This window comes from Primulina eburnea, chromosome 10 (genome assembly GCF_022965805.1).
Source record: "Primulina eburnea isolate SZY01 chromosome 10, ASM2296580v1, whole genome shotgun sequence".
Taxonomy (NCBI): Eukaryota; Viridiplantae; Streptophyta; class Magnoliopsida; order Lamiales; family Gesneriaceae; genus Primulina; species Primulina eburnea.
In genome coordinates, this window is record NC_133110.1 from 1,710,171 (window position 1) to 1,724,262 (window position 14,092).

The 14,092-nt window shown below is 33.3% G+C and overlaps 1 protein-coding gene across 1 annotated transcript; it reads right to left on the bottom strand.

The window, feature by feature from the left end:
• Window positions 1-1,495: 1,495 nt before the first annotated feature.
• On the bottom strand, window positions 1,496-10,186 carry LOC140842369 (ubiquitin carboxyl-terminal hydrolase 8-like). Its single transcript, XM_073210216.1, has 13 exons — window positions 9,961-10,186; window positions 9,088-9,333; window positions 8,581-8,722; window positions 7,778-7,837; window positions 7,595-7,690; window positions 6,574-6,903; window positions 6,100-6,240; window positions 5,804-5,974; window positions 5,078-5,335; window positions 4,811-4,959; window positions 3,018-3,578; window positions 2,288-2,561; window positions 1,496-2,002 (listed from the first exon to the last, which is right to left on the bottom strand). The coding sequence occupies exons 1-13, from the start codon at window positions 10,095-10,097 to the stop codon at window positions 1,877-1,879; spliced, it is 2,691 nt and encodes an 896-aa protein (XP_073066317.1). The 5' UTR covers window positions 10,098-10,186; the 3' UTR covers window positions 1,496-1,876.
• Between the last annotated feature and the right edge of the window lie 3,906 nt (window positions 10,187-14,092).

Below are 14,092 nucleotides of genomic sequence, written 5' to 3' on the forward strand. Positions count from 1 at the left end.
ATTGGGTTGTTGCAGATAACATGACTCTTGTTGCTATTCTAATTGTTTACATACTGTGTGTACTGTGTACTTTCATGCATGATAATGAGTTTTCGGATGGCTTTTGTTTTTATTAAATCCGCACCCTTGTCGAAGAACTAGAACTTTATCTTTTAGCTTTGGGATAATGTCGAGCTCATCCATCTCGCAATTCTTTCTCGGTTGCCTTGATTCGATTCTTATGCGTTAATGGTGGATTTTATACTTTTTTTTCAAGCTTCATAGGTAAACATTTCATCGATAATCTCAATTTGAAATGAAATTCAAGAAAAATTGAACAAATTAATCAGCAAAAAACCTCGGATTGAATCACGATGTTCTTCCGAAAAAAATAAATAAAATTTGAAGAGCCACAAAAAAAAATCAACGAACCTTCAGAACAACATCATCATCAGGCCAGGAGGGGGCGCTAGGGATCTGAGAAAGAGAGATGGAGGAATAGGAAGAAAGAGCGAGCAGCAGAGGTGCCACGAACTTCAGATTGAAAACTAAGATTAAAGCATCATTTTATCGCAGAATCTCAGAACCCCGTGAAATTGCTTTTATCAGATCTTGTTTCTTCCACATATTTCGGTCCATCCGTTGCCGCTTCAAGCTCTCTCTTCCCAAATCTCATCTCACCGGAGAAACCCATATGCTCCGAACGAATTTCCCCCCAAAATTTTTACGTTACTTAGGGATGAATTATATTTATAGTTAGGGTTTCACGTGAAATTTCGTTTACGACCCTGAAGTTTTGTGGTTTTGCGCTACGACCCTGGATTTTGTTAGATTGTAAATGCACCCACAATATATTATTAGCAGTTAAACAGATTACCTAAATTAATAGTTTTATTTTCAAGTATTTAAAATATATTTAAAAATGACTAGTTAAATATATATATATATATATATATATATATATATATATATATATATATATAGTTTTGATATCCTGCACACATACCGTGCACACTTTTGTGAGCACCGATGAGGTGTCACTTACCCATTGGATGCATAATTTTTCTATATTTCATCACATCCAATAGGTGAGTGACACCTCATCGATGCTCACATAGGTGTACATAGTAGGTGTGCAGGATATCAAAACTGTATAATATATATATATATATATATATATATATATATATATATATATGTGTGTGTGTGTGTGTGTGTGTTTGTATACTTGTGTTAGATGATCTCACAGATCGTATTTTGCGGAGCTCTTATTTAGGTCATCCATGAAAAATATTACTTTTTATGCTAATAGTATTACTTTTTATGCTAATAGTATTACTTTTTATTATGAATATCGATAAAATTGACCGGTCTCACAGATAAAAATTTGTGAAACCGTCTCACAAAAACCTACTCTACTGTAACATGCTCCCGAGGATATAGGAAAAGAGGATAGGCTATGTGATTTTGATGTATCTTTAAGAGGAGATAGCGATAGATGTAAATTAAATCCCACTAAAATAAAATCCAAGATAGTTTAAGATTAAATAAGCATCAAAATTGTCCATTTTACATGTTACGACAATAATTTCAAAGGCTATATCTAACAATTGGTTGTAATAATGTCGGAAGGAACTCCCAACCAACCAATCATTCCTATCTTTCTTCTGTCTTTTTCACTGCAGAAGATTATTGCAACCCAATGTGTGTTTCACTATTATATGGTGTCCTTCGCCACCTATTTCACTCTACACTAACCTCCCTTTTCCAATTCTTGAAAAACACTACCAAATACAACAAAAATGAATGAGATTCAAGAACAAAAGAATGAAAAACCATGGATGGTTGTAGTTTCGATGTGAATCAATCCACTTAAAGTTAGTAAGTCATGGTCCTCTCAAGTTAAAATATCTTCTTCGACCCTTCGGTAAAATAACACATAGGCTGCCGAAGTCTTGATCTTGGCCTCGGAGATGGAAGACACATGGCTATCATCAAAGTCATACCAACGATCACCACCATGCTGATATTTACAGGATAGTTAGAACAAGTTCAGAAAAAATGGATGAAACTAGCATATATGCACTGCCACAACATGATAACATGATAAGTGCTGATGAATGCAAATCAAACAGATAATGTGCACAAAATATTGCTAAATCTGGTACTTTTGAAGATACTATGTTTGGACTCATTTTCTAGACTGATTTCTTATTTCCCGAAAACAAACTAAAAGTAACCCTTTTTTTGTGAGATACAGTGCAAAAACAAAACAAAAATAAAAAAGTCAAACAATGAAGGTACTCACATGAACAAACGCGGTGTAGTGACCACCTCCCATGCTTCCATAATGATTGCTAATAGCGTAGAGAATGTAACGGTTTGAGGATTGCCCACCCTTCTGATCTATATAAGCAGAAATATCAAGGTCATGGATTGGGAAATCGACAAAGGTTTCCAATTTGTTCTTCAGATACCGGCTGTAGGAGAATCTTTTCAAATGAATCACCAAAATTTCTGGCAGTCTCCAGAGATCTAATTTTTTACTAGCTTGACAATGTTTTTTACACACCGGGCAGTACCTAAAAGGGCAAATGGCAGATTAGAAAAATAACGAGTGAATAATAAGTAACAGACACAAATACTTACAAAGCTGGCATAAATTAGAGAGAAGAAAATATATGGATACAAGAATGTCATATATCAATTAACGTGGACAAGAAAGATCAACTTATATCACACCAACTGATCTACCTTAAACAGGTCCTGAAGAACTATTTACGGACCTTCGCAAAAATCCACCAGACATGCCAACATATCTCTAGTTTCTTATATCTGCTTCCTTGATGTAGCCAACACACAGAGCCACTACCAGCTAAGAGTTGCAATGATAACTCAAACCAACAGGGTAGAATTTGCAGAAAGATATATTCCAAGTGATATAATCTATATTCACCTTATTAACAAGATATGCTCACAATGTAATCTATCGAGTAAAGTGATAGATAAAAAAAAGGAAACCAGAATAGCTTACTGACCACATATCTTCAGGTCCTAGAGGCTCCTCCTTGAGAAATGCTTCTAGACATTTAAACAGAGAGATAGACTCTTGTGGTCTTTTTGTAAAGAAACCAGACTTGAAAACTTCAGGCAACAAGCTAAGAGGCTGAACATCATAATGTTTGTGCTTGGGCTTGGCCATTGACTCTGACCAACATGCAAGCACATTCAATCGTGTGGTCATGGCCTTCAAATTTACCGGCTCTTCCATCGTAATCTCAGAGTCTCTTCCTATTCCTTTTTCATCCGTTAAGTAAAATTGAAACTTGGTAGCACACATTGAATCAGGCTCCTCTGTACTACTTGTCACAGGGGGTTCAGTTAGCCTAGGAATTTTATTATCCTCCACTTCCACCTCGGCAGCATTATTGTCTGTGCTGCCATAATTATCACTAGATTCTTCATCAGGGACCAAGAATGGAGCAAGTAACTTCGTATACACTTCGAAGATTTCAGATCCAGTGGTGATGGCTTGGCGTACTACAAGAGGGAACCCAAATGCCCTCCAACTTGTGGACACTTTCCCAAAAACAAATTTCCTGCAACAAATATTAATTAAAAAGCTTAAATTATAAAGTAAAGTACAGCCAGACGATAAATATCGCAGAAGCAACTCTTTTTCCATGGCAAACAACTGTACCAAGTAAAAGTATAAGAAAATCCACAAAACACATTCATTGCAAGGGATTATGCAGCCAGGTCGAAGCCTAACAATGACGATAATCTCCATGTATGACGTCATAAATTAACTGAGACACGTAAGGTTCGTCTAGACATTGTTGTGCAATGTCCAGATGAATTATTGGCTTCCAAAAAAAATTCGAAAACCGCATGGCCAGGTGGACTCAGCTAAGTTTGCATTTAGACTCCTCTGAGTGTTCAAATTCCGAACAAGAAGAAAAATTAGCACATGGATTATTAAAAACTCATTAGCACCATCGATCTAGAAGCTAAAGAATAATAACTCGTCTTTGCCAATAGATGGTCATAAAGTTCGCAAACCAAAATACAAGTATGTCCAACTGTACACATACATGCAACGTGCTTGGATATGTGTATTAGTATTACTATTTGCTACACTACAAAATGAGGATACCTTGACAATTAAAGCCACTGGTGAAAGTATTCATTCACTTTCTCAGTTTCTGTTGCACGTTCAAAAATAATGATGGGATGTAGTGCAGAATTAAATGAACAATAAATTAAAAAAACAATATTGTAATTTGAAGCTTCTATGCTTGTCATCAATTATCTTAACAAAAATTACTGGGGAAAAGAATACATGTAACAAGATTTTCCTGGCTAATGCTATTTTAGAAGATATCCCATCCACCATTTCCACCATATTGAACAACCGCTGTAAACCAAAAAAACATAAGTCATCTCAGTTAAACAACGCTCTGATGTCCATGGTAGTTGCTAACCAAATTAAGATCTGCATACAATATCAATCTTCATTTCAAGCTCAGCGTGTCAGTATGGCCCTCGCAAATTTATTTATCTTAAAGTAAACTTATGACCTCTTTTTATTCATCAATTGGTGAAATGGAAAATGCTATGTAGATGCTAAGCAAATCATTATCATAGAAATCACAAAATGATACAAATATTAGATTGGCTAGTTACCAGCAGAAGATGGTGTTTAATGGCTGAATCAGAACTATTCCGTTTTGTTGATTCCACTAAATAAAGCACAAACCTTTGGCGGAAGCATGTAATATACTATACGTGGCAAAAATATGGACAAAGAATCATGCAGTTATGGACTTACTCTTCTATTTTCTGGTGCATAAACACAATCAGAGGAGCTTCATTAGCATCTTTTCGCAGTCTATAAGCTATTAGTTGATCACCATCTCTAATTAAAGATAATGAATCAGTTGGCTCCTCTAGAAATCGTATTATACGGTTGTTATATATCTGTGAAACAGTTTATTAGTCTTAGATCTTGAAATATAAGAAGTATAAAAAGGAGAAATAATAATAAAATCGCCTGAAGGTGAAAATAAATCTAAATTAGTGTGATAATTGATGTTACCTCAGCAATCAAAAGTGTCTCGTCGACCCCCAATGAACATGCTGCACTTAAAGACTGAATTAAATCTTCAAGCTTTCCATTCTTGGGTACAGACACAGTAAATGAGGATGGCAGAGTACTGCCATCAGTTTTTACAATCGTCAATGTCATTGTCCGAATTGTTGTTGATGGCAGTGGTAACGATAGATACATGAATGGATCAAAAGTAACAGAAACCTTTCTACAAACTGGACATACTAATGTTGATCGATATTGACCCTGAAATGGCATCAATCAGTGGGGAGTTAATCAAGACTAGAGAAGGCAACCTAAAAGACCAAACTGTTACCAGACATTCCTCTGTCCATCTCTAAGAAGAGAAGGTCAAAAGCAGTGCGGTGAAAAATATCGTTTTCAAGGTTAGAAAAAGAATCCCAAAAATGTAGCGTGATTTGAATATTAGGATATTAATCTTTAATGACAATCAACTGGATTTATGATTACTGAGACCCAAAAAGAACAGGAATATAATTTCAGCTCAAGATCATAATATCGTTCAGGTAACAGTCCTTCACAAATAAGAGATTATTAATGAATACTCAGCGTAAAAAATATTCAGTTTCCTCACTTTTCAAATGAAAAGGAAATGGTCAAAAAAGAGAAAAGTAAAAAAATAAATATAAATAATAAAAATAAAAAAGTGAAAGCAAGTCTGAAAATTAAAACCACTGAATTAAAGACACATACTTGGCACAAATCAACAATTATAGAATCATTGCGAGCCAGATGATTCTTCCAAAATTCATCAGCCACTTCTTCATCTGGTCGGCCAACAGAATCCTTAGCTTCAACATAGGGTTTGGACTTCACACGATTCAAATCTTCATGGAGTCCATCCAAAAGAAATGCTAGGAGCTCCTACAGTAACCAAGTGAAGTGAAAATATTATATTCCTCCCACTTTAATGGAATGCGAGCTTGAGATAGTTCAGACAACAGGAATAAGAATATAATTTTAAATCATAACAGGAGAATAATACAAACTTGAGAATCATGCTGATTAAAACCACTAAATTGAGGAGCAAAATGAGCAAGCTTCAATTTAAATGTTCTTGGAGTCACAGGTGTTGCTCCAGGAGTCCACAATTTCTTCAGCAGATCCCCAAAAGCTGAAGCAATCTCACCCTGTTCGAAAGCAATTATATTAAAGTTTTAATAGACATAGATTTATTTATCACAAGTCATGCAAATATGGAAAGAACCCACAGTTTCATCATCACATACACGTAAAAAAGACCTATCACACAACTATTACAACTGTAGAATCACCAACTTAAATAATTCTGAAACTCAGGAAATGAAAATTCAAAGGATGATCGTGTAAGAATATTTTATCCGGAAATGTCATTGACTGACAGATAATAATGTTTAATTTAACAATAAATATTAATTGGAAAAAGAAACAAATGTGTTCAATAGTATGAATATGATGAAGTTCTAACACCAAAAAGAACATACATTCATGCCCAATGGGTTCTCTGAGTTTATTTCTCTCCTATAATCCCCGAGAAAGTAGTCAACAAGTTTTGGTGTGTGTGCTAGACACTGAAGAGCACTGTTCATGAAACAAGTATTCCCCAGGTTTTGCAATCCAGTTAATCCCAAAGAACCAGCTTCAAAGGAACTTCCGAAAATAGTAGAGGAATTGCGGGTAGAACTAGAACTGTTGTTGATCGCACTCCCATTCATCAAATTCGAAGTACCGTTAGCATATGGTGCCAACTCTTCTTTTTTAACTCTATTTCTAACAGAATCTGACAGACCATAAACCTGTAACTCAAGGAGAAGCTGCATAAATCAACGGAAAAAAGAAGTTAATGAACGTGAGAAAGTAACAGGAGTAAAGCATCGAGATCTAGATGGAAAATTCAAGAAATCAGGTTTCAAATGTATTCACTGACACCATACCACATCAGTTTGACTGTAAAGTCAAATAATATTCCTTCAACCCAGCTGCACTCAATCTACCCCCACCCCCACCCAAAATAGAAGGAGACACAACAGACTGTAAAGGTAACAGGTACATCAACAAAAAAGGATAAACTGAGATTAAAGTTGCATGCTAGAGTATGATTAACTTTTAAATTTGCAAGCACTGCTTATATATCCAGTATTGTATAATAACCATCACTGATCAACCCACAAGAAAAGTGAAAACAAGAAAAACAAAATAAAAGGGTGCGTATAGGTGAAAAAATATAAGATGCCTCACCGATAATAAGTGCACCATAAATTATTGTCTACCTGATAGATACTGAAGCGAGAGGGAATCCAATTACAGATAATATAATATGTCCTCATTCATGTTCCCTTTTTTCCTAGTTTTTTTGGGGGGTTAAGTACTGGTCATATACAAAAGTCGCGAACTATTTGCATGATGTTGAATGCGAAAAATGTCACATCAAAGAAAAATTTAGAGTCCGACAAATATATTCTCTTTCATCTCAGATTACAAAAGTAAGCAAGATCCGCTACTCACATCCTGGTCTGTCTGCTTCTGAGACTCTTTCGAGATCTTGTTTTTGTCGTACAGGAAAAGCAGTGTTGTCTGCCCTGAAAAATCCCAAACCCATAACTGCACATAGGGGCCAAACTTTAACCCGAGAAAATGTATGGCTATACCCATCGACGAGAAATTTGAAAGGCAATAAAATGCACTTACAGGATCAGTATCTACATTGAATATCTTGCAGGCTCTTCTGAAGCATTCAACCAAATTATCCTGAAATTAAGGCAAAAGGGAAACTAATTAACGCATAAGGGAAACTTAACATTAAAAGAAAATGAATATTAATTAGGGAATTTTAATTTCAAATCTCCGGTAGTTGATAGAAATGGATTGCCATACACGTGGGCTGCAAATAATAAGTCTCATTTATCTAGACAAATTAATGCAGCATCAGGGTAAGATTATGCCAATGAGATAGACAAATCATTCTTTTAACTCCGTTAACATGTAAACAGTTATACAAAACGAATAATTTCACATTAACCGCATACGGAAAAAACAGAAGGATAACTGAGAATATTAAATCTCAGAATCTTATCCAGAATCTTCTCTTATTTAATAAATAAAAAAAAGATAAAACAGAGTAATCACTATACTTCCGAATGCTTGTTGCATGATCATGCTGCAATTATGGAAATGTTTAATTGAGATTATGGCCATGGTTAACAATTCATAAATATGGAATATAGAAAATCATTCATTCTTTCTCTATTCCTTCCTGTTCTATTTTTTTAATCATTTTTTTCATTTCAGTAATCGGTTCCAGACAAAAATTCACCCAGGTTCATAGATTCAAATAGAAGCTTGATTCATTTTAAGTTCAAGCAAGATCACTCAAAAATGTGATTTCCTTCATAGTGAATATTTTTACAATTGTTGTAACTAGATTTGCCGTTAGTGTGAAGCTCTCTTCATCATACTTTTCTTACAAGTGTATCGTGCAAATTTTTAGAAACCTTTTTGCTTATTTTGACAGAAAATGCATTGGATTCTCTCTGAACAGAAAGCCTTAGTTGTAGAGGATAAATATCTGACATATCTTCGTCCACAGCTGATGAGTATTTGATGTTCTTTGATGAACTTCTCGAATCACTATGCCTGTACAGGGAAGAAAAAGGTCAATGAAATAAAGTAACTTCGTTTAATTCCAATAAAATTAAGAAATCACGCCGACCAAGGAAAATTTTATTAAATATAAACCTCAACCCGCATGAAGAAGTGAAACCGCAATTATTTCCATGTGCATTAGTATGGAAATTATTAATTAATGATCTTATGCCAAGAAAGAACGTTAGGCAAGAGAGCACTTTATTAATGTAGAAACCCTATACAAACTCGAAACAGCAAAACTTAATCAAAATGAATGGCAGATTCAAGCATGTCTCGTGCACAACTGGATTCACATTAAGAAAGTCAAACAACGGAACGTATAAACCTAGGAGTATTTCTGGAAACTTACTGACCATTTAAGTGTCTGTAGCCACATTTCGCCAGGTACCAAAGCATAGTCCCTGCCAGATACCCCAACTTCACCATTTTCCCCACTGCGCAACAATGAAGGGTCCTCTTTAAGGTTAAATGCTATATCTGAATAAAATATATTGTTCAATATCTTCATTGCACCACCATAAGACGAAGCAGGGGATGCTATATACGGGATTCCCATTTTTAAAACTGATGAAGAAGAGTCTTGTGCCTCCTTCCACCATCTGAAACAAACCCAAATGTAGTCAAGAAAACAACAGAAAATCAATTAAGAAACCTCAAGACCGTGTTTTTGTAAAACAATCAGTTCATAGTCACCATACGACCACATTCGATGACAGAAAAATCGAGAGCCAACACATTCTAGGTTTCTTTAAAAATTTCACGTACATGGATCAGCTGTGTCAACTAGACGCGTGCTCTATCATCAACCCGAAGCACGAATAACATCATAGTATTCTCAGTAGTGCAATTAAATCAACGGAAAAAGGATTAACAACGAAAAAGTAAATTATAAATCAAAATAACTAATCCAAACAGTACTCGCAAGACGATTAATCCAACCATCAAACTGAAATCCCAGAAAAAAATCAAACCCTTTATTGAGAACAAACAAATAAATTCAAGAAACCACTTCTTTTCTTTTACTTCTCGTCCTTTCAAGTTTCTTCAGGATATGTGCTTAAACTGTCCCAAATTCTTGCTGATTAGTAACAATAACCAGTCACATTCTTTCAAAAAAATTCAAAAATCATTTCACTTTTTCCCTCCTCCGAATCAGATTAACCACCGCAAAATTCCTCCAAAAAAATACTAAATCAATTTTGAAAAAACACATTTAACGTATATACCTGAATGGGACTAAATATACTCTTTGGTCTTGATCTAAAGACAAGGGCTCTCCTTCTTCTTGCGCCAAATGCAGCTCGGTATTCAAACTATTCAAGGAAACTGCTGCTGGCCCATTATTATTACCATCGTTCCCCATTTCTCTTGTGTCTATATGTATACATAGAACGAGGAAGACTCGGGTTCAGAAATGGCGGAAGCGATTTGCAAAATTGCACATCAAGCGAGAGATTCACGGATTTTCAGAGAAAAGAAGAATTTTACTATTCTGGGATTTCCAGATTTTGTATCTATATGAATTTTGTATCAAATTCTTGAATTGTATTTCTGGAAAGAAAAATTAAGGCAGGTTTAGAGAGAGAGCACAGAGGGATATGCGGGAAAAGGTGCTTTACCAGCGCTGCTCTGTCTTTAATATTAACGTTGGATCTGATCTGTGAGATTTCACTGTTAATAATTTAAGATTAAAAATTATCGAATTTACTCAAATTTCACTAAGCTGCTCCTCGTGGATAAAGTAGGCTTGATATTTTCGCGGTAGAGATCTAGAAAAATTTTAATTTATAATCAATAAGAATTCTTGAATGATTTTTTTCAACACAACAATTCATTTATATTTTTGCGAGTTTGTCTTTGTAAAGACGGTCTCACAATTCGTGATATAGATTAATCATGTTTATATTTATAATAAAAAAAATTTGACATAAATCGTGAGTGACGTAAATAGAATATATATATATCACAAAATTGATCTGTCATATCGCCTCACATTATTTTTATGCACTTTTTATTGGTAATCAACTAAGAGATTTATCTCACAAAATTGACTTGTAATATCATCTCACAAAAAAATTTTGTATATAATTTATCGATATCATAATAAAAGAAATCTCCATATATTTCTCAAATCATGCTGAATATATAATAATTTTAATTAGAAATTGAGTAACGAAAAGTCTGATATATTTTAAATTAAGTTATTTTGCGTGAACAGGCCATCAAATAATTATTAAATTGTTCATCAAAATATAACTCATTAGTCATTAAGGTATAAAATAGCCCAAAATCAAAAGGGCCCCTATTTAATAAAACCGAAGGCCCATCGCAGTTAAATTGGGTCAAAAAGCCCATAGAAATCACGCAAAAAAAATTCCTCTTCCCTTGATGGTACACAATTTTGTGTGGTATAATTCATTGTACGCCACTGGTGGATTGCTTTGCATAGCTTATAATTATTATGTTCTTTCTTTGTTGGTCAATTTTCGTTCCTGGCATCGTGAAATAGATTATTTATGAAATAAAGTTTATCATATATAAATACTTGTCGGTGATATCGACGCTCTGATATTACTGTCTAAATAAATAATATCAAATCGAATTTCTCAAATTTATATATGAAAACATATAGAAATTTTCATATAATTCTTAGCATAAGATATATATATATATATAACTTGGTATAATATTATCGATACATTGTACTATATATATTATTATTATACCAATATTATTAACAATAATAATATTATAGATACGATAGATCTATAATATTATATTGGTATTATAGATACATTGTTACTATATTATAGTTAGTCAACGTCTTTTTTTATTTGATAATTTTTAATGGATTTACTATTTTCTATTATATTTAGGGCAAAAATTTATGTGAGACGGTCTCACGGGTCGTATTTGTGAGACGGATCTCTTATTTCGGTCACCCATGAAAAAGTATCACTTTTTATACTAAGAGTTTTACTTTTTATTGTGAATATGGGTAGGATTGACCCGTCTCACAGATTATGATCTGTGAGACGGTCTCACATGAGACTTACTCTATATTTAGAGTGAGTCTCATGTAAAACTGTCTCACGGATCTTAATCGATGAGACGGGTCAACCCTACTCATCTTCACAATAAAAATTAGGCAAAAACTTGTGTGAAACGGTCTCACGGGTCATATTTGTGAGACAGATCTCTTATTTTGGATCATCCATGAAAAAATATTATATTTTATGCTAAGAGTATTACTTTTTATTGTGAATATGGGTAGGGTTGACTCGTCTCACAGATTAGGATTCGTGAAACGGTCTCTAATAAGACCCACTCTAAAAGTAATACTCTTAGCATAAAAAGTAATACTTTTTCATGGATGACTCAAATAAGAGATCCGTCTCACAAATACAACTCGTGAGACCGGCTCACACAAGTTTTTGTCTTATATATTTAATAATTAAGGGACAAAAAAATAAATTGATAACTCAAAAAAAGTTCACATTATCTTCCCACTCTCACATCTCAAGTCATAATTATCATTATCTTAATATCCTCACGTGGAAGAAAAGATTATAAATAAATTCAAATTTACAAAAACATATTATATGCAATGTCTTCGATGCACTAGTATATAATTATGAGTAGGTCTCATGTGAGACCGTCTCACGGATCTTTCTGTGAGACGGGTCAACCCTACGAATATTCACAATAAAAAGTAATACTTTTAGCATAAAAAGTAATACTTTTTCATGGATGATCCAAATAAGAGATCCGTCTCACAAATACGACCCGTGAGACCGTTTTACACAAGTTTTTGCTTATAATTATATTGGGCTTATCTTTTTTTAATATTACAATTTAAATAATCAATTAAAAATCTGAAAAAAAAAATTATAAAAAAAGGAAAAAATAATAATTTTTTTTTTTTTTGAAAAGAGGAAAAAATAATAATAATTAGCTATTACAAACGATTTTCTTTGAAATCGAAAAATGCTTAACAAAATACAAAAAATTTGATTGTTTTAAAGATACGCTTAGTATAATAAGGATATATGACACACAAATCAACTTTATTAATGAAAATTTTTATTTTCAAAAATTTATTCATTCAAAAAATTTATAACACCGCAGATATATATATACAGTTTTGATATCCTGCACACCTACCGTGCACACCTTGGTGAGCACCAATGAGGTGTCACTCACCCATTGGATGCACAATTTTTCTATATTTCATCACATCCAATAGGTGAGTGACACCTCATTGGTGCTCACCAAGGTGTGCACGGTAGGTGTGCAGGATATCAAAACTATATATATATATATATAGAATATTTAAGATTAAAATTTTATTCCTTGTGGATTTTGGGACATGATATTTTGGTTGGCCTAAATGAGTGAAAATCATCAAAACCACGGCTTTATGAATGCTATTTGTGGCATAAACAATTTGTGCACCAAGTGATGGGCATAAAGCTCACTTTCGAAAACGATGAAATTCAATTCAAAACCATTCATTTTACTTATTTATTTATTTATTTATTCATGGGAATATTCTTGGAATTATTATACAAAATATCTCTCCTTTCTAAGTTAATTATTTTTATCTTACGTTAAAAAAAACACGATTACATTTTATAAAATATGAATAAAATAGAGATGAATAATGTATAACGATGAGTAATATATTCTTTGGTATGCTTTAAAATTACACGATTATTGTGTTTACTATCTTATAATATTTTAATTGTTCTCGTAAAATATAAATCAATAATGATTGTCAAATATGATGATTGTCAAAGTTCATTTATATAAAATTTATCATATATCCATGGTATAGGTGGAGAATGATATATGTAAAATGCAACCCAAATACAGTGTCATCACATGCCAATTGATCATGAAATTGAGATTATTAAAAAACGTGACGAAACATGGGATGAATAAGATATCATGTTGCATCACACATTCATCAAATGCACCAAACGATACATATCTTAGAGTAACTAAATTTTTAGTATGTTAACTAAATATTTTTAAAAATTATGAAAATATACATTAACCATCCAAATCTTGTATTCCACATGTCTCTTTTCATCTTATTTTTTATCATGTCATTTCAACATAATAAATTGATAAATTTCATTTAAATACTCTAACCATCCAACTCCGCATGCTTTTCAGGAGTTTACACTTATTTTATTTGTTTATTTACACCTGGCACGTGCATATCTCAGATTTTGAAGCCAACACTATTTTTTTTTCCCATTAATGTAAAAAAAATAACTGAATTTTTACCAGTTAGATTTCCTCGGTTTTCTTTTCAAAATTCGGTCGGTTTGACCACGTGAAATGGGAATG